The 23,807-nt window shown below is 68.8% G+C and overlaps 2 protein-coding genes across 7 annotated transcripts; one reads left to right on the top strand and one right to left on the bottom strand.

Annotated features, from left to right (window-relative positions):
• The first annotated feature begins 1,184 nt into the window (after positions 1-1,184).
• CPSF1 (cleavage and polyadenylation specific factor 1) lies at positions 1,185-13,874 on the top strand. The gene is made up of 37 exons (XM_051828727.3): positions 1,185-1,434; positions 3,747-3,774; positions 3,852-3,985; positions 4,059-4,139; positions 5,602-5,753; positions 6,159-6,305; positions 6,385-6,524; positions 6,610-6,720; positions 6,799-6,892; positions 7,305-7,392; positions 7,459-7,566; positions 7,644-7,695; positions 7,773-7,867; positions 7,933-8,007; positions 8,081-8,161; positions 8,240-8,329; positions 8,422-8,532; positions 9,155-9,296; positions 9,571-9,749; positions 9,827-9,963; positions 10,029-10,203; positions 10,317-10,526; positions 10,598-10,687; positions 10,767-10,910; positions 10,994-11,146; positions 11,580-11,696; positions 11,794-11,884; positions 11,953-12,037; positions 12,109-12,250; positions 12,325-12,477; positions 12,553-12,729; positions 12,836-12,902; positions 12,972-13,019; positions 13,100-13,255; positions 13,337-13,466; positions 13,544-13,682; positions 13,763-13,874. Exons 1-37 carry the CDS (start codon positions 1,291-1,293, stop codon positions 13,808-13,810), a joined length of 4,314 nt encoding a protein of 1,437 aa, XP_051684687.1. The 5' UTR covers positions 1,185-1,290; the 3' UTR covers positions 13,811-13,874.
• On the bottom strand, positions 13,866-23,392 carry ADCK5 (aarF domain containing kinase 5). 6 transcript variants are annotated; one of them, XM_089336550.1, is made up of 16 exons: positions 23,304-23,349; positions 19,550-19,653; positions 18,394-18,543; positions 16,576-16,732; positions 16,274-16,349; positions 15,970-16,165; positions 15,745-15,885; positions 15,560-15,673; positions 15,344-15,475; positions 15,189-15,272; positions 15,027-15,108; positions 14,880-14,958; positions 14,715-14,806; positions 14,382-14,634; positions 14,189-14,305; positions 13,866-14,103 (listed from the first exon to the last, which is right to left on the bottom strand). In XM_089336550.1, the coding sequence occupies exons 6-16, from the start codon at positions 16,144-16,146 to the stop codon at positions 13,998-14,000; spliced, it is 1,377 nt and encodes a 458-aa protein (XP_089192676.1). In that variant the 5' UTR covers positions 16,147-16,165; positions 16,274-16,349; positions 16,576-16,732; positions 18,394-18,543; positions 19,550-19,653; positions 23,304-23,349; the 3' UTR covers positions 13,866-13,997. The 6 variants fall into 6 exon arrangements, with proteins under 6 accessions (XP_089192676.1, XP_069931768.2, XP_069931771.2 ...); XM_070075667.2 differs by lacking the exon at positions 16,576-16,732 and having other exon boundaries at positions 15,970-16,170; positions 23,304-23,392; XM_070075670.2 differs by lacking the exon at positions 16,576-16,732.
• Between the last annotated feature and the right edge of the window lie 415 nt (positions 23,393-23,807).

The following is a 23,807-nucleotide window of genomic DNA, read 5'->3' as shown; positions in this document are numbered from 1 at the left end:
CTTTGATGTGCACCGTGCAACGCATGAGCAGCTGCTCGTGGCCCAACACGGCTGCCAAGGCTCTAGCATCACATGAGTTCTCCTGGCATCAGAAAGGCGGGTGGAGAGAGCAGAGGGGGACGGGGCCCCGGGGCACCAGATCACACCTGTTTTCCGCTCAGTACCTTGGGTGCGGGAGCAGGAAAGACATTGTGCCAGGCCCCCAGGGCGGCTGGAACCCGGTGCAGAAGACGGGTGCTATTCCGTCTTCTCCAGGGAGCTGGCGCTGTCGTGCAGGTTAAGCCGCTGCTTGCGACACCGGCTTCCCGTGCCAGAGTGCGGCTCCGCTGCCCATGCTGCTCCAGCTCCCTGCTAAGGCGATGGCCCAAGTGCTCGGATCCCTGCCACCCACGTTCGAGACCGGGATGGCACTCCTGGCTCCTGGCTTCTGCCTGGCCCAGCCTGAGCAATTCAGGGAAAACCCAGTGGATGGGAGATATTCTCTCTCTCTCTGTAACTCTGCCATTCATAGATACATAAGTCTTAGGAAAACAAAACCTGGGGCTGGCGCTGTGGCAAAGCGGGTAAAGCCACCTGCAGTGCCAGCATCCCATATGGGCACCAGTTCGAGTCCCAGCTGCTCCACTTCTGATCCAGCTCTCTGCTATGGCCTGGGAAAGCAGCAGAGGATGGCCCAAGTGCTTGAGTCCCTGCACCTGTGTGGGAGACCCAGAAGAAGCACCTGGCTCCTGGCTTCAGATGTGCCATTTGGGGAGCGAACCAGTGGATGGAAGAAACCTCTCTCTCTCTCTCTGCCTCTGCCTCTCTGTAACTCTGCCTTTCAAATAAATAAATACAAAAAAAAAAATCTTTAAAAAAAAGTCTCAGCACACAGGATCCAGGACTGTGCAGCGGGGGGGTGGGTGTCTCGGGTGCAGCTCAGGGGATGCCACCTGCCTGACCACGCCAGAGGCCGTCATCCGCCGCCTGCACGTTCCGGCTTCACTTGTCCAGGTCAGGGTGCTGGGTCCCAGCAGCACCGGGAGCTGGCACTCAGCATCCCTGGGGGCGCCTTGGGTAACCCCAGCAGCCGGCCCTCAGGGCTGGGGGCGCCGAGCGAGACGGAGCCGCCACCCCCGGCCGCCAGGGGCCGCTGTCGCCGCTCGCGCCGCGCAAGAGCCCGGAACCTCGGCGCGGGGCTTCCGGGTGAGGCCGGACCGAGTCCGCCGGCGTCCCGGGTCCCCCGGTGGTCGGCTGCAACGGCCGGGTGGGCGGGCGGCGCTCGCGCGCGGGCCGTGCGCTCCCGCCGCCATGTACGCTGTGTACAAGCAGGCGCACCCGCCCACCGGCCTCGAGTTCTGCATGTACTGCAACTTCTTCAACAACAGCGAGCGCAACCTCGTGGTGGCCGGCACCTCGCAGCTCTACGTGTACCGCCTGAACCGCGACGCCGAGGTAGGCCGGCCGAGCCGCGCCGGCGCCCGCGCCCGCGCCCGCACCCGCACCCGCACCCGCACCCGCGCCGCCTGGACGCGCGCGTCCGCACCCGGCCCGCCGGGGCCCTCAGCGCCGGGGGAGGACGGCGGGCCCGCACCGAAGTGCAGGGAGCGTGTGGCGGGGGAGCCGCAGGCCCCGGAGGCTCCTCGCGGAAGGCGGCAGCTTCCCAGCTGTTTTCAATTTTATTTCCCTTTAAGTTGACGTAGGGAGAGAGAACTCCCGCCCGCCGCCTCCCAGATGCCGGCGGCCCCCGGGGTCGGGAGCCTGGAGCTCGCCTCGGCCGCCCACGTGGGTAGCGGGGCCGGGCCCCCCTGCGCCTTCGCGGCACGCTGGGGTCGGGCCGGCGGCTCCTGGAGGGGATGCGGGCGCCCGGGCGGGAGCAGCCCGTGCTCAGGGCGAGCTGAGGGTGCGTGCGATGAGTGGGACACGCACGGCTGTGCCAGGGCGCGTCGTGAGAGCTCTGAACCCAGCCCGTCCCAAAAGCAAGCTCGCCTCCCGCCTCCGTGAGCTCGGCACGTGGCTTCAAGGGCAGAGTCTCCATCTGCGGGGATGTGGCGGGCAGGGTGCGCCTGGACTGGGCTCCGGGTGTCTGGGGGTTGGACTAGGGGGGTGGGAGATAACCTGCCACCTCCCCCACCTCCCTCTGTTGCTCTGCTTTTGAAATGGAGAGAAGTAAAAAGCTGGAGAGGGGCCGGCGCCGCGGCTCACTAGGCTAATCCTCCGCCTTGCGGCGCCGGCACACCGGGTTCTAGTCCCGGTCGGGGCGCCGGATTCTGTCCCGGTTGCCCCTCTTCCAGGCCAGCTCTCTGCTGTGGCCCGGGAAGGCAGTGGAGGATGGCCCAAGTACTTGGGCCCTGCACCCCATGGGAGACCAGGAGAAGCACCTGGCTCCTGCCTTCGGATCAGTGCGCTGCACCGGCCACAGCGCACCGGCTGCGGCGGCCATTGGAGGGTGAATCAATGGCAAAGGAAGACCTTTCTCTCTGTCTCTCTCTCTCACTGTCCACTCTGCCTGTCAAAAAAAAAAAAAAAAAAAGCTGGAGAGGGCTTCTTGCAGACACGGGGGCAGGTGAGGGCATCGTGCGTCTGAGCTGCCTGGAAGACTTTGTCCTTTCTAATGGGGTCAGACCTTGTCGTGTAATCGGATTTCTACTATACGAGGTCACAGCCCACTGGAGCCCATTCCTGTCTGCTCGGCGTGTACTGAGCGCTTGCCGTGGGCAGGCGTCCGGGGAGACGCTGGCGAGCACCAGGCCCCCCCATCCCGGGGAGCTCGACAGGCAGGGTGGGGAGTAGGGAGCCAGGGCCGCGCTAAAGCCTCCTTGGGAGGCAGGGGTCCCGGGTGTGGGGCAGAGGGAGCGAGGAGGGGAGAGCAGAGGCGCAGGGGCTGGGCTGGCCGGGCACTGGCCCTGGTTCAGAGCCTTCGCTGGCTGGAGCCTCAGAGGTGGTGGGGCACCCTGGGGAGAGACTGGCATGTGGGGAGGCGCGGCTCGGGCCACTGTCTGGACTTGTGTCACTGTTTGGGGTGTAACCGGTGACCCCGAACTCAGACTGTGGTTTAGAGTCTGAGGGTCAGGAATCGGGGGAGGTTGGCTGTGTGGCTACTGTTCAGGGTCCCGGCTCTGCTTCCCGCTCACCCGCACGCTGTCCCGGGCAGCAGGCAGCAGAGCCGGTGGAGCTGCTCTGTGTCGGGGGGTAGGCCTGTTCTGCGGCTGTCTCAGCTGCGCTGCACCTCAGAGGCCACTCCTGTTGTCCCCAAGCCTGGTACCGTGTGGATGGCACTACCCAGGAAGCAGCCTGGCCTGGGCCCTGCGGGAGGGGCCGCGGAGGTCTGGCTGGCCGCAGTCCACTGTGGGGGTGGGGAGCTGGTGCACCCCCAGAGGCAGCACCCACACTGCTCTGTAGACCCAGGGTTCTTCACAAGACAGGGGCCTGGGTGGGGCTGTAGTGGGTCCTGTCACTGCCCTGGGCCTGGGGGGGCCGGCCAGGCCAGGCGTGAGCTCGCTTGGTTTTCCTGGCAGCATCATGGTTTGGCTTCTCTGGCGCTCAGGGCTGTGGTTGTCACGGCCTGGGAGGGCGCCTCCAGGGAGTGGGCCAGGCTCGGTCAGCTGGTGTCCAGCACAGCGAGACTGGAGGAGTCCTCCTTTCTAATGGTCACGGCGCCTGGGCCCATGCTGAGACCCGTGGTGCAGGTGCTGGGGCGGCAGGGGTGGGGCCCCCCTGGGGCGAGGGGATGAGTGACCCCTTGCTGCCCTCTGTCCTTCCTCTAGGCTCAGACCAAGAATGACAGGAGCACAGGTGAGTGTAGGGTGCCCCTGAGGGCGGGGGGTGGTCGGGGCACCTGGCTGAGACCTGGACACACCGCCCCTGCGCAGAGGGGAAGGCCCACCGGGAGCGGCTGGAGCTGGTGGCCTCCTTCTCCTTCTTCGGCAATGTCATGTCCATGGCCAGTGTGCAGCTGGCGGGGGCCAAGCGGGACGCCCTGCTGCTCAGCTTCAAGGATGCTAAGGTGAGCGCTGGGCCTGGGGTGGGGCCTGGCCAGCGGGGCGGGCAGGCAGGCCACGGGCATGCTCTCCCTGCAGCTGTCGGTGGTGGAGTACGACCCGGGAACCCACGACCTGAAGACCCTGTCCCTACACTACTTCGAGGAGCCCGAGCTGCGGGTAGGGGCCCCTCTGCCCACTGTGCTGCCCAGGTGCCCCAGGCCTGGCTGGCGCCCCTGCCCCCTACTCCTGGGCTGGCGTCCCTGCCCACTTCCCCCTGAGCCCAGCTGACACCCCTGCTCCCTACTCCCGGGCTGATGCCCCTGCTCCCTACCCCCTGGGCTGATGCCCCTGCTCCCTACTCCCGGGCTGATGCCCCTGCTCCCTACCCCCTGGGCTGATGCCCCTGCTCCCTACTCCCGGGCTGATGCCCCTGCTCCCTACCCCCTGGGCCCGGCTGACACCCCTGCCCCCTACCCCCTGGGCTGATGCCCCTGCTCCCTACCCCCTGGGCCCGGCTGACACCCCTGCCCCCTACTCCCGGGCTGATGCCCCTGCTCCCTACCCCCTGGGCTGATGCCCCTGCTCCCTACTCCCGGGCTGATGCCCCTGCTCCCTACTCCTGGGCTGACACCCCTGCTCCCTACTCCCGGGCTGATGCCCCTGCTCCCTACTCCTGGGCTGATGCCCCTGCTCCCTACTCCTGGGCTGATGCCCCTGCTCCCTACTCCCGGGCTGATGCCCCTGCTCCCTACCCCCTGGGCTGATGCCCCTGCTCCCTACTCCCGGGCTGATGCCCCTGCTCCCTACTCCCGGGCTGATGCCCCTGCTCCCTACCCCCTGGGCTGATGCCCCTGCTCCCTACCCCCTGGGCTGATGCCCCTGCTCCCTACCCCCTGGGCTGATGCCCCTGCTCCCTACTCCCGGGCTGATGCCCCTGCTCCCTACCCCCTGGGCTGATGCCCCTGCTCCCTACTCCTTGGCTGATGCCCCTGCTCCCTACCCCCTGGGCTGATGCCCCTGCTCCCTACTCCTGGGCTGATGCCCCTGCTCCCTACCTCCTGGGCTGATGCCCCTGCTCCCTACTCCCGGGCTGATGCCCCTGCTCCCTACTCCCGGGCTGATGCCCCTGCTCCCTACTCCTGGGCTGATGCCCCTGCTCCCTACCCCCTGGGCTGATGCCCCTGCTCCCTACCCCCTGGGCTGATGCCCCTGCTCCCTACTCCCGGGCTGATGCCCCTGCTCCCTACTCCTTGGCTGATGCCCCTGCTCCCTACCCCCTGGGCTGATGCCCCTGCTCCCTACTCCTGGGCTGATGCCCCTGCTCCCTACCCCCTGGGCTGATGCCCCTGCTCCCTACTCCTGGGCTGATGCCCCTGCTCCCTACCCCCTGGGCTGATGCCCCTGCTCCCTACTCCTGGGCTGATGCCCCTGCTCCCTACCCCCTGGGCTGATGCCCCTGCTCCCTACCCCCTGGGCTGATGCCCCTGCTCCCTACCCCCTGGGCTGATGCCCCTGCTCCCTACCCCCTGGGCTGATGCCCCTGCTCCCTACCCCCTGGGCTGATGCCCCTGCTCCCTACCCCCTGGGCCCAGCTGACGCCCCTGCCCCCTACTCCCGGGCTGATGCGCTGCCCCTGCAGGACGGGTTCGTGCAGAATGTGCACACGCCACACGTGCGGGTGGACCCTGACGGGCGCTGCGCGGCCATGCTCATCTACGGCACGCGGCTGGTGGTGCTGCCCTTCCGCAGGGAGAGCTTGGCCGAGGAGCACGAGGGGCTGGTGGGGGAAGGGTGAGTGCGGGGTAGGGCGCGGTGGGGGAGGGTGAGTGCCGGGGAGGGTGCGGGGGGAGGGTGAGTGCCAGGTAGGGGGCGGGGCGGGGGGGTGTGAGTGCCAGGGAGGGTGAGTGCCTGGGAGAGCTTGCGGGGGGGGGGGGGTGAGTGCCGGGCAGCCGTGTGCGTAGGGCGTGGCGGGGGGGAGGGTGAGTGCCGGGTAGGGCGCGGGGGGGGGGTGTGTGTGTGTGTGTGTGTGTGTGTGAGTGCTGGGTAGGGTGCGGGGCGGGGGGGGGGGGGGATGAGTGCCGGGTAGGGCGCGCGGGGCAGGGGGTGAGTGCCGGGGAGGGTGAGTGCCGGGCAGCCGTGTGCGTAGGGCGTGGGGGCGCTGTGGCCCAGGTGCCCCGCTGAAGCCCTCCCCCCCAGGCAGAGGTCCAGCTTCCTGCCGAGCTACATCATCGACGTGCGGGCGCTGGACGAGAAGCTGCTGAACATTGTGGACCTGCAGTTCCTGCACGGCTACTACGAGCCCACCCTGCTCATCCTGTTTGAGCCCAACCAGACCTGGCCTGGGTGAGCCCCCTTCTGGCTGGGGGTGGGAGCTCGCCTAGGGAGGCCCGGCCCGGCCCCGCTGACTGGCCTGTCGGCCCAGGCGCGTGGCCGTGAGGCAGGACACCTGCTCCATCGTGGCCATCTCCCTGAACATCACGCAGAAGGTGCACCCCGTCATCTGGTCCCTCACCAGTCTGCCCTTCGACTGCACCCAGGCCCTGGCCGTGCCCAAGCCCATAGGTGAGGGCCCTGGGCTGGGCGGAGGTGGGTGCTGGGGTGGGGCAGTGGGGCAGGAGCCCAGCCCCCAGCCTCGGCCCTCCCTCAGGTGGCGTGGTGATCTTTGCCGTCAACTCACTGCTGTACCTGAATCAGAGCGTCCCCCCGTATGGCGTCGCCCTCAACAGCCTCACCGCGGGCACCACTGCCTTCCCACTGCGTAAGTGTGGGGGCCTGGGGGTGTGCGGGCAGCTGGTGGGGGCGGGGCGGGTCTGCCCGGTCTCACTTCCCCCAACAGGCACCCAGGAGGGGGTGCGCATCACCCTGGACTGCGCCCAGGCCGCCTTCATCTCCTACGACAAGATGGTCATCTCCCTCAAGGGTGGCGAGATGTGAGCCCCCTGCCCCATCCCTGCCTGCCCCAGTGCCCCCATCCCCCCAGGGCCCCTGCCCCCTCTCAGCGCCCTCCTCCCACAGCTACGTGCTGACCCTGGTCTCCGATAGTGTGCACCCCCTACCCCCGCAGGGCCCCCCAGTCCCCCGTCCCCCCAGGGCCCCGCCCCCTCTCAGCGTCCTCCTCCCGCAGCTACGTGCTGACCCTGGTCTCCGATAGTGTGCACCCCCTACCCCCGCAGGGCCCCCCAGTCCTCCGTCCCTCCATGGCCCCACCCCCTCTCAGCGCCCTCTTCCCACAGCTACGTGCTGACCCTGGTCTCCGGTAGTGTGCACCCCCTACCCCCGCAGGGCCCCCCAGTCCCCCGTCCCCCCAGGGCCCCGCCCCCTCTCAGCGCCCTCCTCCCGCAGCTACGTGCTAACCCTGGTCACCGACGGCATGCGCAGTGTCCGTGCCTTCCACTTCGACAAGGCGGCTGCCAGCGTCCTCACCACCAGTGTGAGTTGGGGCTGCAGGGGTGGCCCTGGTGCAGCACGGCCCTGCCCTCACCTGCCCCCCTTTCAGATGGTCACCATGGAGCCCGGGTACCTGTTCCTGGGCTCTCGCCTGGGCAACTCCCTCCTCCTCAAGTACACGGAGAAGCTGCAGGAGCCCCCGGCCAGTGCAGACAAGGTGGGTGCCCGGGCCTGCTGGGTGGCTTCCCCTTGTCTTGTGCCTGGGGCCACTCACCGCCCCCTCCTGCCTCACAGGAAGAGCCTCCCTCCAAGAAGAAGCGAGTGGACGCCACCGTGGGCTGGTCAGGTGAGGGTCCCGGGGCGGTGGCTGCGTGGGGAGGGGCCGAGTGGCCCAGCTGCGCTCAGACGGGCTCTGTGCTGCAGGGAGCAAGTCGGTACCGCAGGACGAGGTGGACGAGATCGAGGTGTACGGCAGCGAGGCCCAGTCGGGCACGCAGCTGGCCACCTACTCGTTTGAGGTGAGACTCGGGGTGGCGGCGGGGAGGGCTGCCCCCGCCAGCCCAGCTGACTTGTGTGCCCGCAGGTGTGTGACAGCATCCTCAACATCGGGCCCTGTGCCAACGCCGCCATGGGCGAGCCCGCCTTCCTCTCTGAAGAGGTGCCTGGGGCTGGGGTGGGGGCGGCTGGGGTGCCCGGGTTGGGGAGGGGGCGCTCACACCCACCCTGTTCAGTTTCAGAACAGCCCTGAGCCGGACCTGGAGGTCGTGGTGTGCTCCGGCTACGGAAAGAACGGGGCTCTCTCCGTGCTGCAGGTGTGTAGGGCAGCAGGCGCGTCCGTGGTGACAGCTGGCTGGGCTGACCCTCCCAGCCTCTCCCTCCCTTCATTCCAGAAGAGTATCCGGCCCCAAGTGGTGACAACCTTCGAACTTCCTGGCTGCTACGACATGTGGACGGTCATCGCACCTGTGCACAAGGAGGAGGTAGAGGGGGCCGGGCTGTGAGGAGGCGCCAGGCACGCAGGAGCACACACCTGCCCTGCCCTGAGCGTCCTGCTCCCCGACTGCCTCTGCAGGAAGACACCCCCAAGGGGGAGGGCTCGGAGCAGGAGGCGGGGACCCCCGAGGCAGAGGACGACGGGCGCCGACACGGCTTCCTTATTCTGAGTCGAGAAGACTCCACCATGGTGAGGGGTGGGGCCTGGGCAGGGTCCCCTGTGTGTGTGTGCGGGGGGGGGGTTCACCTCCCACTGTCACCCCCAGATCCTGCAGACAGGCCAGGAGATCACGGAGGGCAGGGTCCCCTGTGTGTGTGTGTGGGGGGGGGAGGGTTCACCTCCCACTGTCGCCCCCAGATCCTGCAGACAGGCCAGGAGATCACGGAGGGCAGGGTCCCCTGTGTGTGTGGGGGGGGGGGGGAGGGTTCACCTCCCACTGTCGCCCCCAGATCCTGCAGACGGGCCAGGAGATCACGGAGGGCAGGGTCCCCTGTGTGTGTGTGTGGGGGGGGAGGGTTCACCTCCCACTGTCGCCCCCAGATCCTGCAGACGGGCCAGGAGATCACGGAGGGCAGGGTCCCCTGTGTGTGTGTGGGGGGGGGGGTTCACCTCCCACTGTCGCCCCCAGATCCTGCAGAGGGGCCAGGAGATCACGGAGGGCAGGGTCCCCTGTGTGTGGGGGGGGGGGGGAGGGTTCACCTCCCACTGTCACCCCCAGATCCTGCAGACAGGCCAGGAGATCACGGAGGGCAGGGTCCCCTGTGTGTGTGTGTGGGGGGGGGGAGGGTTCACCTCCCACTGTCACCCCCAGATCCTGCAGACGGGCCAGGAGATCATGGAGCTGGACACCAGCGGCTTTGCCACACAGGGCCCCACGGTGTTTGCCGGAAACATCGGGGACAACCGCTACATAGTCCAAGTGTCGCCGCTGGGCATCCGCCTGCTGGAAGGAGGTGGGGTGGGCGGCCGCTGGGTCCCGCGGAGCGGGCGTGTGCTGACAGCCGGCCGCTGCCCTGGCTGGCAGCCCAGGGGTCGCTGGGTCCCGCGGAGCGGGCGTGTGCTGACAGCTGTGCCTGCCGCCCTGGCTGGCAGCCCAGGGGTCGCTGGGTCCCGCGGAGCGGGCGTGTGCTGACAGCCGGCCCGCTGCCCTGGCTGGCAGCCCAGGGGGCCGCTGGGTCCCGCAGAGCGGGCGTGTGCTGACAGCCGGCCGCTGCGCTGTGCCCGCAGTGAACCAGCTGCACTTCATCCCGGTGGACCTGGGCGCCCCCATCGTGCAGTGTGCCGTGGCCGACCCCTACGTGGTCATCATGAGTGCCGAGGGCCACGTCACCATGTTCCTGCTCAAGAGCGACTCCTACGGGGGCCGCCACCACCGCCTGGCGCTGCACAAGCCCCCGCTGCACCATGTAGGCCCCCACCCCGCCCTGCCGTCTCCCCCAGCCCGTGTCCCCGCCCGAGGCTGAGCCCCGCCTGCTCCCCGCAGCAGTCCAAGGTGATCGCGCTGTGCCTGTACCGGGACGTCAGCGGCATGTTCACCACCGAGAGCCGCCTGGGTGGGGCCCGCGACGAGCTGGGCGGCCGGAGCAGCATGGAGGCCGAGGGCCTGGGCTCGGAGACCAGGTGAGCAGGTGCTGGGGGCAGGGCGTCGGGTTCCCGGGCAGCCTGTGACCACCTGCTGCCCCCAGCCCCACAGTGGACGACGAGGAGGAGATGCTGTACGGCGACTCGGGCTCCCTCTTCAGCCCCAGCAAGGAGGAGGCCCGCAGGAGTAGCCAGCCTCCCGCCGACCGGGACCCCGCACCCTTCCGCGCCGAGCCCACGCACTGGTGCCTGCTGGTGCGGGAGAACGGCACCATGGAGGTGGGTGGGGCCCGAGCGCGGGGTGGGGCGGGGGGGGGTCACGGAGGAGGGGTGCTTCCTAGCACGCAGCAGGGCGCCCCTCCTGCCTCCACCACTGCTGTTCGCTCCCTCAGATCTACCAGCTCCCCGACTGGCGGCTGGTGTTCCTGGTGAAGAACTTCCCTGTGGGGCAGCGGGTCCTGGTGGACAGCTCCTTTGGACAGCCCACCACCCAAGGCCCTGAGGCCCGCAAGGAGGAGGCCACGCGCCAAGGGGAGCTGCCCCTGGTCAAGGAGGTGCTGCTGGTGGCCCTGGGGAGCCGCCAGAGCAGGCCCTACCTGCTGGTGAGTGCGAGCCCCCCCCGCCCCGCCCCGCCCCCAACACGCACAGCACTCGGCACAGCCCCTCCCTGCAGGTGCACGTGGACCAGGAGCTGCTCATCTACGAGGCCTTCCCCCACGACTCACAGCTTGGCCAGGGCAACCTCAAAGTCCGGTTCAAGAAGGTGCTAGGGGTGGGAGAGCCTGGGGGGCGCTGGGGGCTGGGGGCGGGGCCAGCGGGGCCTTCACAGTGCCTGCCCCCAGGTCCCCCACAACATCAATTTCCGGGAGAAGAAGCCGAAGCCGTCCAAGAAGAAGGCGGAAGGCGGCAGCAGCGAGGAGGGGCCGGGGGCGCGCGGCCGCGTGGCTCGCTTCCGCTACTTTGAGGACATCTATGGCTACTCGGGGGTAGGCTGGCGCCTTCCTGGGGCGGGGCAGGGCGGGGCAGGGCGGGGCGGGGCCTCCATGCATGCTCACACCCCTGCCTCCAGGTGTTCATCTGCGGCCCCTCCCCGCACTGGCTGCTGGTGACGGCTCGGGGGGCCCTGCGGCTGCACCCCATGGGCATTGATGGCCCCATCGACTCCTTCGCCCCGTTCCACAATGTCAACTGCCCCCGTGGCTTCCTCTACTTCAACAGACAGGTAGAGTGGCCCTGGGCCCCCAGAACGAGGACCCTTAGCTGTGCTGGGGCCAGGGGTGACCTTGTGCAGGTTGGTGCGGCCCAAGGGGTGGTATCTCGAGCTTAACGTGGGGAGGGGTGCAGGATGTGGGCCCAACAGCCCTAGCTGGAGGAGCCCTTCCTCGGGGCTGTGTGTCGGGGGCATGCACCCTCCGCGAGCTGGGGCCACCAAGGTGAGTGCTTCCCAGGGCAGTGGACGGTCTGCAGTCCTGGGCGTGCCCAGTCTGTGGCTGCCCCCGGCAGGGCCTGTCTCCAGCCGTAGGGGAGTCCCTGAGGGTGGACTCAGCAGACTCAGCAGAAGCTGAGGTGCCCAGGCCACCGCCTGCGTGCAGCACCCTGTAGGTCTCCTGGGCCAAGGGCCAGGCTCGGCTGACCCCTCCACCCACCCGCCCCAGGGAGAGCTGAGGATCAGCGTCCTGCCTGCCTACCTGTCCTACGACGCCCCCTGGCCCGTCAGGAAGATCCCACTGCGCTGCACAGCCCACTACGTGGCCTACCACGTGGAGTCCAAGGTCTGTGCCCTGCCCCGCCCTTCTCCCCCAGGGAACTGCAGTCTGCGTGCCCTGCCCCGCCCCTTCCTCCTGACCTGTGGCACCCGCTGGTTGCCAGGTGTACGCTGTGGCCACCAGCACCAACACCCCGTGTACCCGCATCCCACGCATGACAGGCGAGGAGAAGGAGTTTGAGACCATCGAGAGAGGTGGGTCCTGCTCAGGGGACCCCTGTGCTGGGCACAGCCCCACCCCTGACCTCAGCGTGTCCCCACAGATGACCGATACGTCCACCCACAGCAAGAGGCCTTCTCCATCCAGCTCATCTCCCCGGTCAGCTGGGAGGCCATTCCCAACGCCAGGTGAGGCTGGGCCTGGGCGGGGTGGGAGGGCCTGGCTGGGCGGCCTGGCCTCCTGACCACCCCCTCCCCAGGATCGAGCTGGAGGAGTGGGAGCACGTGACCTGCATGAAGACAGTGTCGCTGCGCAGCGAGGAGACCGTGTCGGGCCTCAAGGGCTACGTGGCCGCGGGGACCTGCCTCATGCAGGGCGAGGAGGTCACGTGTCGCGGGCGGGTAAGGCCCAGGGTCCAGGGCTCACCACGGCGCCCGGCCGCCCCTGCGCCACCCACACTTCCTCTGCCCTGCAGATCCTCATCATGGATGTGATCGAGGTGGTGCCTGAGCCTGGCCAGCCCTTGACCAAGAACAAGTTCAAGGTCCTGTATGAAAAGGAGCAGAAGGGGCCAGTGACCGCTCTGTGCCACTGCAACGGTCACCTGGTGTCCGCCATCGGCCAGAAGGTGAGTCCCCATGCCCCAGCCCCCTGCCCTGCCCCCCTATCTGCCGCCCGCTCACCCCCACCCCCGTGTCCACAGATCTTCCTGTGGAGCCTGCGGGCCAGCGAGCTGACCGGCATGGCCTTCATCGACACCCAGCTGTACATCCACCAGATGATCAGCGTCAAGAACTTCATCCTGGCTGCCGACGTCATGAAGAGCATCTCGCTGCTGCGCTACCAGGAGGAGAGCAAGACACTCAGCCTCGTGTCCCGGGTGCGTGGGGCTGCGGGGGCTCAGCCTCCTGCCCTGTGTGCATGCGGCTTGGCAGGGGCAAGTGGCAGCCCCCGGCTGGGGCTGACACCTCTCCTCTCCCCCACAGGACGCTAAGCCCCTTGAGGTGTACAGCGTGGACTTCATGGTGGACAACGCCCAGCTGGGCTTCCTGGGTGAGTGTCGGGGCCTGGGGGCTGAGCCAACACGGGGCTCGGCTGGAACTAACTGGGCCTGCCCCGCAGTGTCTGACCGAGACCGCAACCTCATGGTATACATGTACCTCCCGGAAGGTGAGCAGGCCATGGGTCTCCCGGGGAGGGCGGGGCGGGGCGGGGCGGGGCAGGCAGTGACCCGAGGGGTCTCTGGCCAGCCAAGGAGAGCTTTGGGGGCATGCGCCTCCTGCGCCGGGCTGACTTCCATGTGGGTGCCCACGTCAACACCTTCTGGAGGACGCCGTGCCGAGGGGCGGCCGACGGGCCGAGCAAGAAATCGGTCATGTGGGAGAACAAGCACATCACGTGGTTCGGTGAGCACGGGGGCGGCTGTGGCTGGACCGTGGGGACGCCGGGGCAGTTGGCTTCACTCACGCCCTCCCCCAACCCCCCAGCCACACTGGACGGCGGCATCGGGCTCCTGCTGCCCATGCAGGAGAAGACGTACCGGCGGCTGCTGATGCTGCAGAACGCACTGACCACCATGCTGCCCCACCACGCGGGCCTGAACCCACGCGCCTTCCGGTGAGTGCTGCCCCTCCCCAGCCCTGCCACCCAGCTGACCCCTCCCCCGCTGACCCGGCCCCCCCCCCTGCCCCCAGGATGCTGCACGTGGACCGGCGCACCCTGCAGAACGCCGTGCGGAATGTCCTGGATGGAGAGCTGCTCAGCCGCTACCTGTACCTCAGCACCATGGAGCGCGGCGAGCTGGCCAAGAAGATCGGCACCACGCCCGACATCGTGAGTGCCGCCCGCCCCCCCGCCCGCCCGCCCCGGCACCCCACACCCAGGCCACGCTGACCCACCCCCTCTCCCTGTAGATCCTGGACGACCTGCTGGAGACAGACCGCGTCACCGCCCACTTCTAGCCCTCTGACACCGCCACACTGCTTCCCACCCCCTTTTGTACAAAACACAGACAGATTGGCTTGAGCAGAGTGGTCATTGCTTGCGTCTGGACACAGAGCCCAGTGTCCCAGGCTGTGGGGCATCGGTGGGGTGGGCCCCGGGGACCCGAGGCTGGATGGGCAGCTCTGTGTTGTGGGGCCCCAGGGCCTAGGTCTCCAGGGCTTGGTACAGCTCCTCTGTTGGGGGCATGAGGCCCAGGTGCACCAGGGCTCGGATCAGGAGGGTGGTGAGCCGCATGGCCAGCATCTCCAGCCTGGGGCAGGGGCAGGGGCAGGGTGGTCACTGGCTGGTGGGGGCAAGGCCCTGCCCGCCCCCACCAGCCCCCCGAGTCTGCCCACCTCAAGGCTACTTCGAACTTGAGCATCTCCCAGAACACCCTGACGCGGCGCAGGAAGCTGCTGCTGCGGAGGCCCTGGTGTGCGGCACCGGCCATGCGGCTCCAGGCCCGGACGGCGCTGCCAGACACGAGCGTGAGCCCCGCTGCCCGCGCCCTCCTGCCCGCGCCCGCGCGCCCCGCGGCCCGTCACGCACCTCCTGGCCATGAGGAAGTAGCGGTCCACGGGGCTGCCCAGGGCGGCGTGCACGGCCCGCACGGTGTTGACGTTGCGCAGCACGAGCAGCATGGGCCGGGGCAGCGCGCGCAGCACCGCCATGATGCGCTCGAAGTGCTGGCGCGCCATGGCCTGCATGTAGGCCGCCTCCCGGCGGCTCAGCAGGTGGGAGCCCCACAGCTGCCCCAGGCGCACCGGCCGCTGCATGAGCATCTCGGAGAACAGCAGGTAGTCTGGGGGCGGGCAGGGGCGGCTGACGGGCGGCCCTGGGGTGCGCCCCTGCCCGCCCGCCCCGGCCCGGAGCTGCCCTCACCTTGCACCCCCAGGGTGGCCGCGTGCTCCCTCATGGCAGCGTCGTCCCTCAGGATGATGGCCCGCCACAGCTGGCACAGGGCCGCGCGGTGCCTGCGGGGGCCCGGCCGTGAGCCCAGCGCTGGGCAGGACGCCCCGGGACAGGCCTGCCCGCCCCCCAGCTTACTTCTCGTCCAGGAACTGGTAGAGCCCGTGGTCCAGCAGCACCAGCTCAGCCGTCCCGTCCGGGCCCTTGCGCACCAGCACTAGGGGCACAGCGTGTGGGCTCGTGCCGTGCCGCCCCCACTCCCGGCCCTCCCCGGGGACGTCCTACCGTTGCCAGGGTGCGGGTCCGAGTGGATGAAGCCGGTGTAGAATATCTGCTCCGCAAACGCCCGGGTCAGCTTCTCCGCTATCTGGGGAGGGGCGGGTGCTTGCGGCGCCTGTGGCAGCTCCCTGCAGCCAGCCACCCCACCCCCACGCACATGGCACTCACGTCCGCAACCGCCAGCCCCTGGCGCTGGATGGCTTCCAGGTCGTTCACCTTGCAGCCCTCACAGAAGTCGGCCGTCAGCACGCGCTGGGGGCGAGTGAGAGGCTGAGCGTCTCGGGCCCTGGGGCCCCACCCGGGGAGGGGCCAGCCCCGCCCACCTTGCTGCACTTATCCCAGTGCACCCGGGGGACCACGACGTAGCGGAAGTGCCCCAGCTCGCGGGCACAGCGCTCAGCGTTCCGGCCCTCGTTCTCGAAGTCCAGCTCCTGTGCCAGGGTCCCCTTCAGGTCCTGGGGGCCACACACAGGGTCAGAAGGCCAGGGCTGGGGGCGTGGCCCTGCCCCACCCCAGCGGGCTGCCCCGGGCGGCGTCACCTGCAGGACCCAGCTGAAGCCGAAGCTGGGGTGCATGAGCTCCACCAGGCGCAGCAGCAGCTCCAGCGTGTGCACGTCCCCCTCAAACCGGTCCTGCAGGTCGATGTACTGCACCTGTGCAGACGGGCCAGCTGGGACCCGGCCCCGGAAAGGCTGGGCGCCCAGGCTACCCCAGCCCCACACACCTTCACGGCCACGGTGGTGCCATCCTGCAGCTGGGCTCGGTGCACCTGGGCCAGGCTGGCGGCCGCTATGGGCTGGTAGTCAAACTCTTGGAAGAGCTCGCTGGGCAGGGCCTGGAAGTCTTCAAGGAACAGTTCGTCCACCTGGCAGGAGCGGGTGCGTGCAGCGCTGTGGGGTCACGGTGGGAGGGCCGCCCCGCCCCCATCCTCGCCCGGGGGCCGGCTCACCTCTCGGAAGCCCCGGCTGAGGGCCCTGTCCTCCAGCACGCGCAGGGTCCGGATGTACTCGGGCGGCAGCAGGTGGTTGAAGGAGCACAGCCCCTGGCCCAGCTTCACGTACAGGCCCCCGTTGCTGATGGCGCCGGCCACAAGCGCGTCGGCAGCACGCTGGTGACACGCTGACATCACTTCCACGTAGACCGGGCTGTTCTGACCACAGGCAGAGTGCAGGATGGCTGCAGGCGCTGTGCCCCGGTCCCAGCACCCACCGCCTCCAGGGTGCCCCTCGTGGGCCTGGGGCACCAGCACAAACCTCCTCCACCCCTCGCAGAACAACGTTCGTGCACCACCAGTAGTCCAGGGAGATGAGCAGGCCGATCCTCAGAGACCTGCGGGCAGGGGGGCGCCTCTGAGCCTCTCCCCCTCCCCCAGGAGCCTGTGGGGGAGGCTGCAGAGGTGCAGGGCGGGGCCCCAGTGCTCACACCGCGGGCAGGCCTGCAGGCCACCGGGATCCTGCAGAACCATGGTCAGGGCAGACGGGAGGAGGGTGTGGGAACCACGGTGACTCCCAGGAAGGCGCACCAGGGGCTGAGGGGCTGCAGGTGTAGGACTCACTGGCCACGTGTCAGGTCCGGGAAAAGCAGGGGGTGGGAATGAGTCCAGCGACAGGACAGCCCGCTGTGTCTACACTGGCTGAGCAGCCCAGCAAGCACACAAGCAGTGTGTGTCGGACAGAGACAGCCGGGTGACACGTCCAGGGAGGCCCCCAGACCTGAGCGGCCACGAGGGAGTCCAGGGGATGATGGAAGGGCACGAGGGAACAGATCAGTTTCCTGCAGCACCCCTGCCAGGGACCCACCCATCGACTGCTCACTTCCCATCCGGCTCCCTGCCGAGGCGCCCGGGCGAGCAGCAGAGGACGACCCAAGTGCTCGGGCCCCTGCACCTGCGTGGGAGACCCAGAGGGAGGTCCTGGCTCCTGATCAGCGCAGCTCTGGCTGCTCCAGCCATTTGGGGGGGTGAGCCAGCAGATGGATGACCCCTCCGTCTCCCCTCAAATACAGAAATCCTGAGAGAAGATCAGGCTTCTGAGGCAGGGAGGCCGGGTGGCTGCTGTTCTGCCCTCTGCTCTCCTATGGCCAAACGCTGCCACCCCCTCATGTGGGAGCCGACCCTGACCCTCCCCGCCTCACTCCTTCCTTGGGCTCCTGCTCAGCCAGGGGTGTGCCACAGCCCTGCAGCTGCCCGGGAAGCCGGGTTCAGGGTGCTCTGCAGCCCCAGCTCAGGCGCCTGCTTAGTGGGCTGTGGAAGCAGACAGGACCCAGCATTGCAGGGACACGGACGCCTGGGACGCCTGGGACGCCTGGGCAAGCTGACTGGCGGAGGGGCAGGCAGGGCCGGTCCTTCCCAGAGGCCGCAGGCCCAGGGGCCCACGCTTCCTCACGCCTGTGGCTGCCCCTAGAGTGAATCCCAGCTAAGCCTCTGCGTGTCTGAAAACCTGGGGGCCCAGGGCCCTGCAGGGGACAGACATCAAGGCTGGCAGGGAAGCCACCCACAGCCCGTGTCGGAGGGCCTCGCGCTGGCCCTGGCCCTGCCTCCTGCCTTGGAGGATCCAGGGGGCTCCTGGCCTTAGCCAGTCTCCGGGTGAACCAGTAGGCGGGAGCTCTGCCTGCCCCCAACCCCAGGAAGTCAGCCCAGCCTGGGCCAGGGAGGCTGCAGGGCGCAGCAGTGCCACGGCCTCCCCTGGCGGTCAATCCCTCCACCCAACCTGAGGTTCCCCTCAGAACCAGGGGCCGGAGGTGACCAAAAGCAGCAGCGCCAGCAGCTCTCCCACCCCCAGGTTCTGACCTGGGAGAGGAAGGACACTGGACAGCTCTGGGGACCAGAGCCCAGAGCAGGCCCACAGGCAGGACCCCCCCTCCTGGTCCCAATCTGTGTGTGGACACTGCCTATCCCCATATCCCCACGTGGACACTGTGTGTGTGTGTGTGTGTGTGTGAACACCATCTATCCCCACGTGTGGACACTGCCTGTCCCCATGTGGTCACCTGTGTGAGTGTAGACACTGTCCCTATGTGGACACCTGTGTGAGTGTGGACACTGCCTGTCCCCATGTGGACACCTGTGTGAGTGTGGACACTGCCTGTCCCCATGTGGACACCTGTGTGAGTGTGGACACTGCCTGTCCCCATGTGGACACCTGTGTGTGTGGACACTGCCTGTCCAGCAGCATGGGTGAGGAGGAGGTGCCCCCTGCACAGGCCAGGGCTGGTCTGGGGGAGGGGCTGTGCAGCTGGTGCCAGCCCGGGGGGCCCTCACCTGCCAGCCTCTTGCCTGCATCACCTGTGCCCCATCCGTCAGCTCCTCCCCACGCGTTCCCAGAACCCCCAACCCCAGGAGGGGCTCGCAGGGGCCAGGCCACGGGCCACCTACCTGCCGAAGCGGCCGATGCCGTCCACGGTGAGCCGCATGCGCCTCCTCTCGCGAGGCTCGGAGGTGAAGTAGCGGACGCCGAGGAGCAGGGGCACGGCCACCGCGGTGCCGGACAGCGCCCTCCTCCACAGGGACGTGCGCCGCAGGGCCCTGGGCACAGAGAACGGCTCTGCTGCGCCTGCCCTCCACAGGCCTGTTCTCAGCCCCACGGCCACGCCTTCCGGGGCGGTGCTCATGGGAGAGCAGAGGGTGGGCACCGCTGGCCACCAGCCCAGTGTCCAGCCACGGTTGCAGGCTGGGATGGCGGAGGCCACCAGTGCTGCAGCAGGGGCGGTGCTTGGCTTGGCTGCGAGGCGGCCACCTGGGACGCTGGCCGCCCACATCGGAGTGCCTGGTTCGAGTCCCAGCTCCTCTGCTTCTGTCAGTGCACCTGGGGGCAGCAGGAGCTGGTCCAAGCGCTTGGGCCCTGCCCCCATGCGGGAGACCGGTGGCGTCTGTCTGGGCTCCTGGCTGTTGCAGGCACTGAGGAGCGAACCAGTGGATGGACGCTCTCTCTCTGCTTGCAAATAATTTTCTTAAAAAAAAAAAAAAAAGCCAGGGCCAGCGCTGTGGCACAGCGGGTTAAAGCCACGGCCTGCAGTGCCAGCATCCCCTATGGGTGCTGGTTCGAGTCCTGGCCACTCTACTTCCAATCCAGCTCTCTGCTGTGGCCTGGGAAAGCAGCAGAGGATGGCCCTAGTGCTTGGGCCCCTGCACCCACGTGGGAGACCCAGTGGAGCTCTTGGCTTTGGCCTGGCCCAGCCTGGGCCGTCTGCAGTGAACCAGCAGATGGAAGACCTCTGTCTCTCCCTCTGTAACTCTGCCTTTCAAATAAGTGACCAAGTCTCAAAAAAACAAACCAGGAAACAGGGCAGGGCCTCCCCGTGCCCACCCCCCGTTCCCAGCCTCGAGTTCCCATCTCGGGGTCTCTCCTGCTGTCACGCACAGAGCTTGGGGCAGGACTCAGCCGCCCTCCCCATCAGACCATCTCGCTGCTGCACACACCTGGCCTGTCCGCCACCATGGCCTGGGGCCTTGGCCCAGCCTCTCCTGGAGCTGGGAGCCCGCTGCCCCCGCCGTGACCCATGGCCCTCCCCGCCCAGGTGGGGGCCCCTACCTTGCAGGGGGGCTCCTGAAGCTCTTCTGGAAGCGGGCAGCGGGGGGCGGCCAGGCCTTCTCCCTGCCCTGCAGCAGGGCAGAGTGGAAGCGGCAGAGTCGCAGCTGCAAGACAGCAGAGGCTGGGCTGGCGAGCAGGGACACTCCCTGGGGGCCCTGCCGCGGCCCAGCAGAGCCAGCCGGCCCCCGACGGAGAGTGGAGAGGCGGCCGCACCCTCAGCCACAGGAAGTCCACGCAGCTCAGCCCGGGCCCCAGAGGTCCCGAAAACCCTCATCGAGGGACGGGTGCTGGGCACAGCCGTGAGGGCACGGGTTCGAGTCCCAGCTCCAGCTCGGACTCCAGCGTCCTGACGCACGCCCTGGTAAGGGCTCCAGTGGTTAGATTCCTGCCGCCCGCGCGAGGCCTGGGCTGAGGCCCGACCCAGCCCGAGCGCCGCGGGCACCTGGGAAGCGAGCCAGCAGGTGGGAGCTGTCTTTCCCTCTCTGCCTGTCGACCACAAGCTGCCCAGCAGTGCGCAGGAGAGAAAGGACTCAGGGCACTGATGGACCAAAGCAGCAGCCGCCCCTGCACGCCACCCCGAGCTGAGCACACAGCCCTGCACACGGCCCAAGGACTGCAGAGCAGTGCAAAAGCCAGGCGCGGCCATGACCCGCCGCCCCGGGACCGCGCAAGGCCACACACAGCCAGCACCGCCTCTCAGGGAGAACCAGAGGCAGACGGGGTGGGGGGCAGCCGCCCGCCACCCCGGGGGCCTCCGGAGCCAGGACGCCTGTGTGGAGCACCTGCCACAGCGACCACGGCGGGGACAGACACCCCAAACTCCCTCCCACCTCCTCAGCCCTGCACTGGCTGCCACTTCCACACACACACACACACACACACGTGCGCGCACACACACAGGTGCACACACGCACACGCTCGCCTGCCAACCAGCCCCTCAGGCAGGCCCTGTGTGCACCCAGGAGCCGCAGCGAGAGCACCGTGGCAAGTCTGGAGGCAGGAGACGGCCTGAGTGCCTGGAACAGAACTGAAGATGGTGGGGCGGGGGGGGGGGGTGCTCCGGAAGACAGGGGCACCGGCTTCCTCGCCGGAGAGGAACAGACCCGGCAGGGGCTCCGGCTGGGCGGCCAGGCCAGGAGCAGGCACAAGCTGGGCGGGGGGGGGGGGGGGGGGCAAAGCCACAGCCAGGGAAAGGAACATTGGGAGACAAGGCCAAGTGGATTCAGGACAAGGCGCCCAGAGGCGCGGGGGGCGTATTCCGGTCTCGGGAGCCCTACGCCCATGAGCAAGGATGGACGCCAGCAGCGCGGCCCTGTGCTGGTCCTGGGTTATCAGTGACCCTGAGAGCAGCCCCGCAGATACAGCACCAGGCACCCACTCGGCAGCGCCACCTCTGTAAACATCTGCAGTTTCTCAGAAAAAGTCAGGGAAGCCCTGGGGTCGGCTGAGGACCGGGGCAGACCCAGGGCGGCGGGCACGGCCGACCGTGGCCAGGACCGGTGCTTCCAGGCCTTGCTTGGTCAAGGGTTGATCTCTGAGTGGCCCGATGACAACACAGACGCAAACGCGCAGGGCTGGGCACCTGGCACGGCAGGGCCCCGACGGCAGCTCCCTGCTGATGCACACCCAGCAGAGTTCCCGGCCCAGCCCCGGCTGCTGCCACCGCTCAGGGAGTGAACCAGCGGCTGCAAGATCTCTCTCTCCCTCTTTCAAATTTAAGAGGTCCGGGGCTGGTGCTGTGATACGGCACATTAAGCCGCCGCCTGCAGTGCCAGCATCCCCTGTGGGCGCCAGTTCCAGTCCCGGCTGCTCCACTCCCGCAGCTCCCTGTTGATCAAGTGCCTGGGCCCCTGCACCCACGTGGGAGACCCGGACAGAGCTCCTGGCTGCTGGCTTCAGCCTAGCCCAGTCCCGGCCGATGCAGCCGCTTGGGGAGTGAACCAGCAGACGGAAACCTCTCCCGCTCTGCCTCTTCCTCTAGTTCTGCCTTTCAACTAAGCAAACAATCTAAGAGAGAGAGAGAGAGAGAGAGAGAGAGAAGGGGGAGGACGGAGGTGGCCTGTTTGGCCCGGACCAGAAGGCAGGCGATTCCAGTGCGCGCCCGTCTGCAGCAGCTCTGCCCACGTGTGCAGGGGCTCAGCACAGGCACAGCTGCCCCTGCGGGGCCCGGGAAGACAGCAAGCCGGCCTGAGCGGACAGAAACGTCAGCGTGCAGAAGGGAACAAGGGGGAGCAGGGCAGACAGCCCCGAGGCCGAGTCCAGCAAGGAAGCAGTGGAAGGCGGGCACCGGCTCTGCCGTCCCAGGCCCTGGGCAGGGGCCCTGCGGCGCCAGCACAGCCCCTTCAGGGAGCCCAGCCCGAGCACCCGGATGGCCCGGGGGAGGGGCAGGGAGTAAGACGCTGCCCACTGTCAGCAGCCGTGTGTGCGGGACAGGGACCCCGACGGCCCGGACTGGGGAGCGCACTCGGGACTCGCACGTGCGTGTTCTCACGTGCCGCACGGCCGCGACACCCCGGCCGACTGCCTTCTACAGCGTCCGACGGTCACCCCAAAGGGGGTGGCAGGAAGAGCCGAGGCCCTGCCCGAGGGGCAGCCGTGGCTGGAATCTACAGCCGCTCGCACAGTCCTTGCACAGAGATCCCCAAGTTGAGTCATCTCTCAGCGACGCCTGAGCCTGTCTCTGTGCCCGGCCCCTGGCACCTGCAGGGCTGGGGGCGTGGGGACAGCCAAGGCTCAGGGCACACAGCGCCCGGCACACAGAATGTTCCAGAATAAGAAGGCGCCACAGAGCAGGGAGGCCCAACCAGCGGCCCCAGGTTTCCCAGAACAGCAAGGCCGGAGCTCCGGGGGCCCTGCCCCTTCCCGCTGACGGCCTCGAGGCCTGGGCCCCGCCGCCCTACCCACTCTGACGGCCTCGAGGCCTGGACCCCGCCGCCCTAGCACGGGCTGTCCTGCCCCTTCCCGCTGACGGCCTCGAGCCTGGGCCCCGCCGCCCTACCCGCTCTGACGGCCTCGAGGCCTGGGCCCCGCCGCCCTAGCACCCGCTGTCCTGCCCCTCGCAGGCACCCAGGAACAGAGGCGGTGGGTGCTCGGTGCCCCGCAAGGCACGGCGCTCACCTGCCCCAGGCGCGGAGGGCAGCAGGCTGGCCCTGGACACGAGGTCTTCCGCTGACCTGTGCGGAGTCCCCAGCAGGGCTGTGCCACCTCGCCAAAGCACCACCAACTCCCCTCCCACAGGAGACGTCCCCCAAGACCCAGAGGCCACGTGGGGCCAAGCCTGCAGCCAGACCTCCCGGGGCCCCACGCACGGCCACTGCGGCACAGGACAGCGCGAGGAAGACCCCCCGCTGGCCCCCCGCGCCGCCTGGGCTGCCCGGCGCGTGCGCAGTCCGCCCGCAGAGGCAGGCACACCCCTTTCCCAGAGGTTTGCAGTTCCCAGCGGGGCGCGGCCGCGGGCTACCAGGCGGCCAGGAGGAGGCCCCGGACCCAGCTCCCCAGCAGGACCCCGGCGCCGCCACACCACCCGCGGCCCCGCCAGGGCCCAGCGGCTCATCCGCCGCCGCTGACCCCCGCGAGGGCCCCGCGCGACCCCGGGGGCAGGACGGCCGCGGCCGCCGAGTGCCCGTCCCCGGGCGCGGAGCTCCCAGCCGCGCATCCCAGCCTCCCCCACGCGCATCGGGTCGCGGGTCGCGGGTCCCGGGGGGTCCGAGCGCCGTGGGGGCCCCCGAGGAGCCGGGGCGCCCCAGGTCCTCACCGGTCGCCACATCTCCCGAGCGCCGCGCTCCCGCCCGAGCCGCCTCGCGTGGGCGCAGTGCGCACGCGCGCCCCGCCCCCCGGTAGGCGGGGCTCACGGCCGGGCGGCCTTGCTCGTCTGGCCCTGCGGCGCAGCGGTGCCCCCTGGCGGTCACCGGCGGCCCAGCCTCGGCACCTGCATGCACTCCCTGGAGCACAGGTTCGAGTCCTGTGCTCACCGCCGGAACACGACGCCGCGGTAGGGGCTACGGCAAGCAGCAGCTGGTGCGAGGTGTGGAGGGCTGGGGGCTCCTCCCCAGGTCTCTCTCCAAAGGGAGGCTATAACTCACAAGCTAAGCCCCTAGTCGGGTCCTTGTGTTCTGTCGGGGTGAGTCCAGCTTTCGGCTTGAGCAGGAGCAAGGAGCCAGAGGCCGCAGGCCCAGCCTGCCCTGGCCCGCCTCCCTCTCCCCGGGCCTCTGCCACCACCGGGCACTGTCCAGTGGGTCTTCCTGCAGCACAGCTGTTC

Source organism: Oryctolagus cuniculus, chromosome 6 (genome assembly GCF_051225735.1).
Source record: "Oryctolagus cuniculus isolate XC-2025 breed Fujian yellow rabbit chromosome 6, ASM5122573v1, whole genome shotgun sequence".
Lineage (NCBI taxonomy): Eukaryota > Metazoa > Chordata > Mammalia > Lagomorpha > Leporidae > Oryctolagus > Oryctolagus cuniculus.
This window is presented reverse-complemented; position numbering and strand designations above follow the sequence as displayed.

Excerpts from the sequence above, each read along its gene's own strand:
- CPSF1 (XM_051828727.3), top strand. The coding sequence starts at position 1,291 with ATGTACGCTGTGTACAAGCAGGCGCACCCGCCCACCGGCCTCGAGTTC. Across the intron at positions 13,020-13,099 it reads ATACATGTACCTCCCGGAAG|CCAAGGAGAGCTTTGGGGGC; the intron begins GTGAGCAGGCCA and ends GTCTCTGGCCAG. Across the intron at positions 13,467-13,543 it reads CTGAACCCACGCGCCTTCCG|GATGCTGCACGTGGACCGGC; the intron begins GTGAGTGCTGCC and ends CCCTGCCCCCAG.
- ADCK5 (XM_070075667.2), bottom strand. Across the intron at positions 14,306-14,381 it reads TACTTCCTCATGGCCAGGAG|CGCCGTCCGGGCCTGGAGCC; the intron begins GTGCGTGACGGG and ends CGTGTCTGGCAG. Across the intron at positions 14,104-14,188 it reads AAGTTCGAAGTAGCCTTGAG|GCTGGAGATGCTGGCCATGC; the intron begins GTGGGCAGACTC and ends CCCCTGCCCCAG.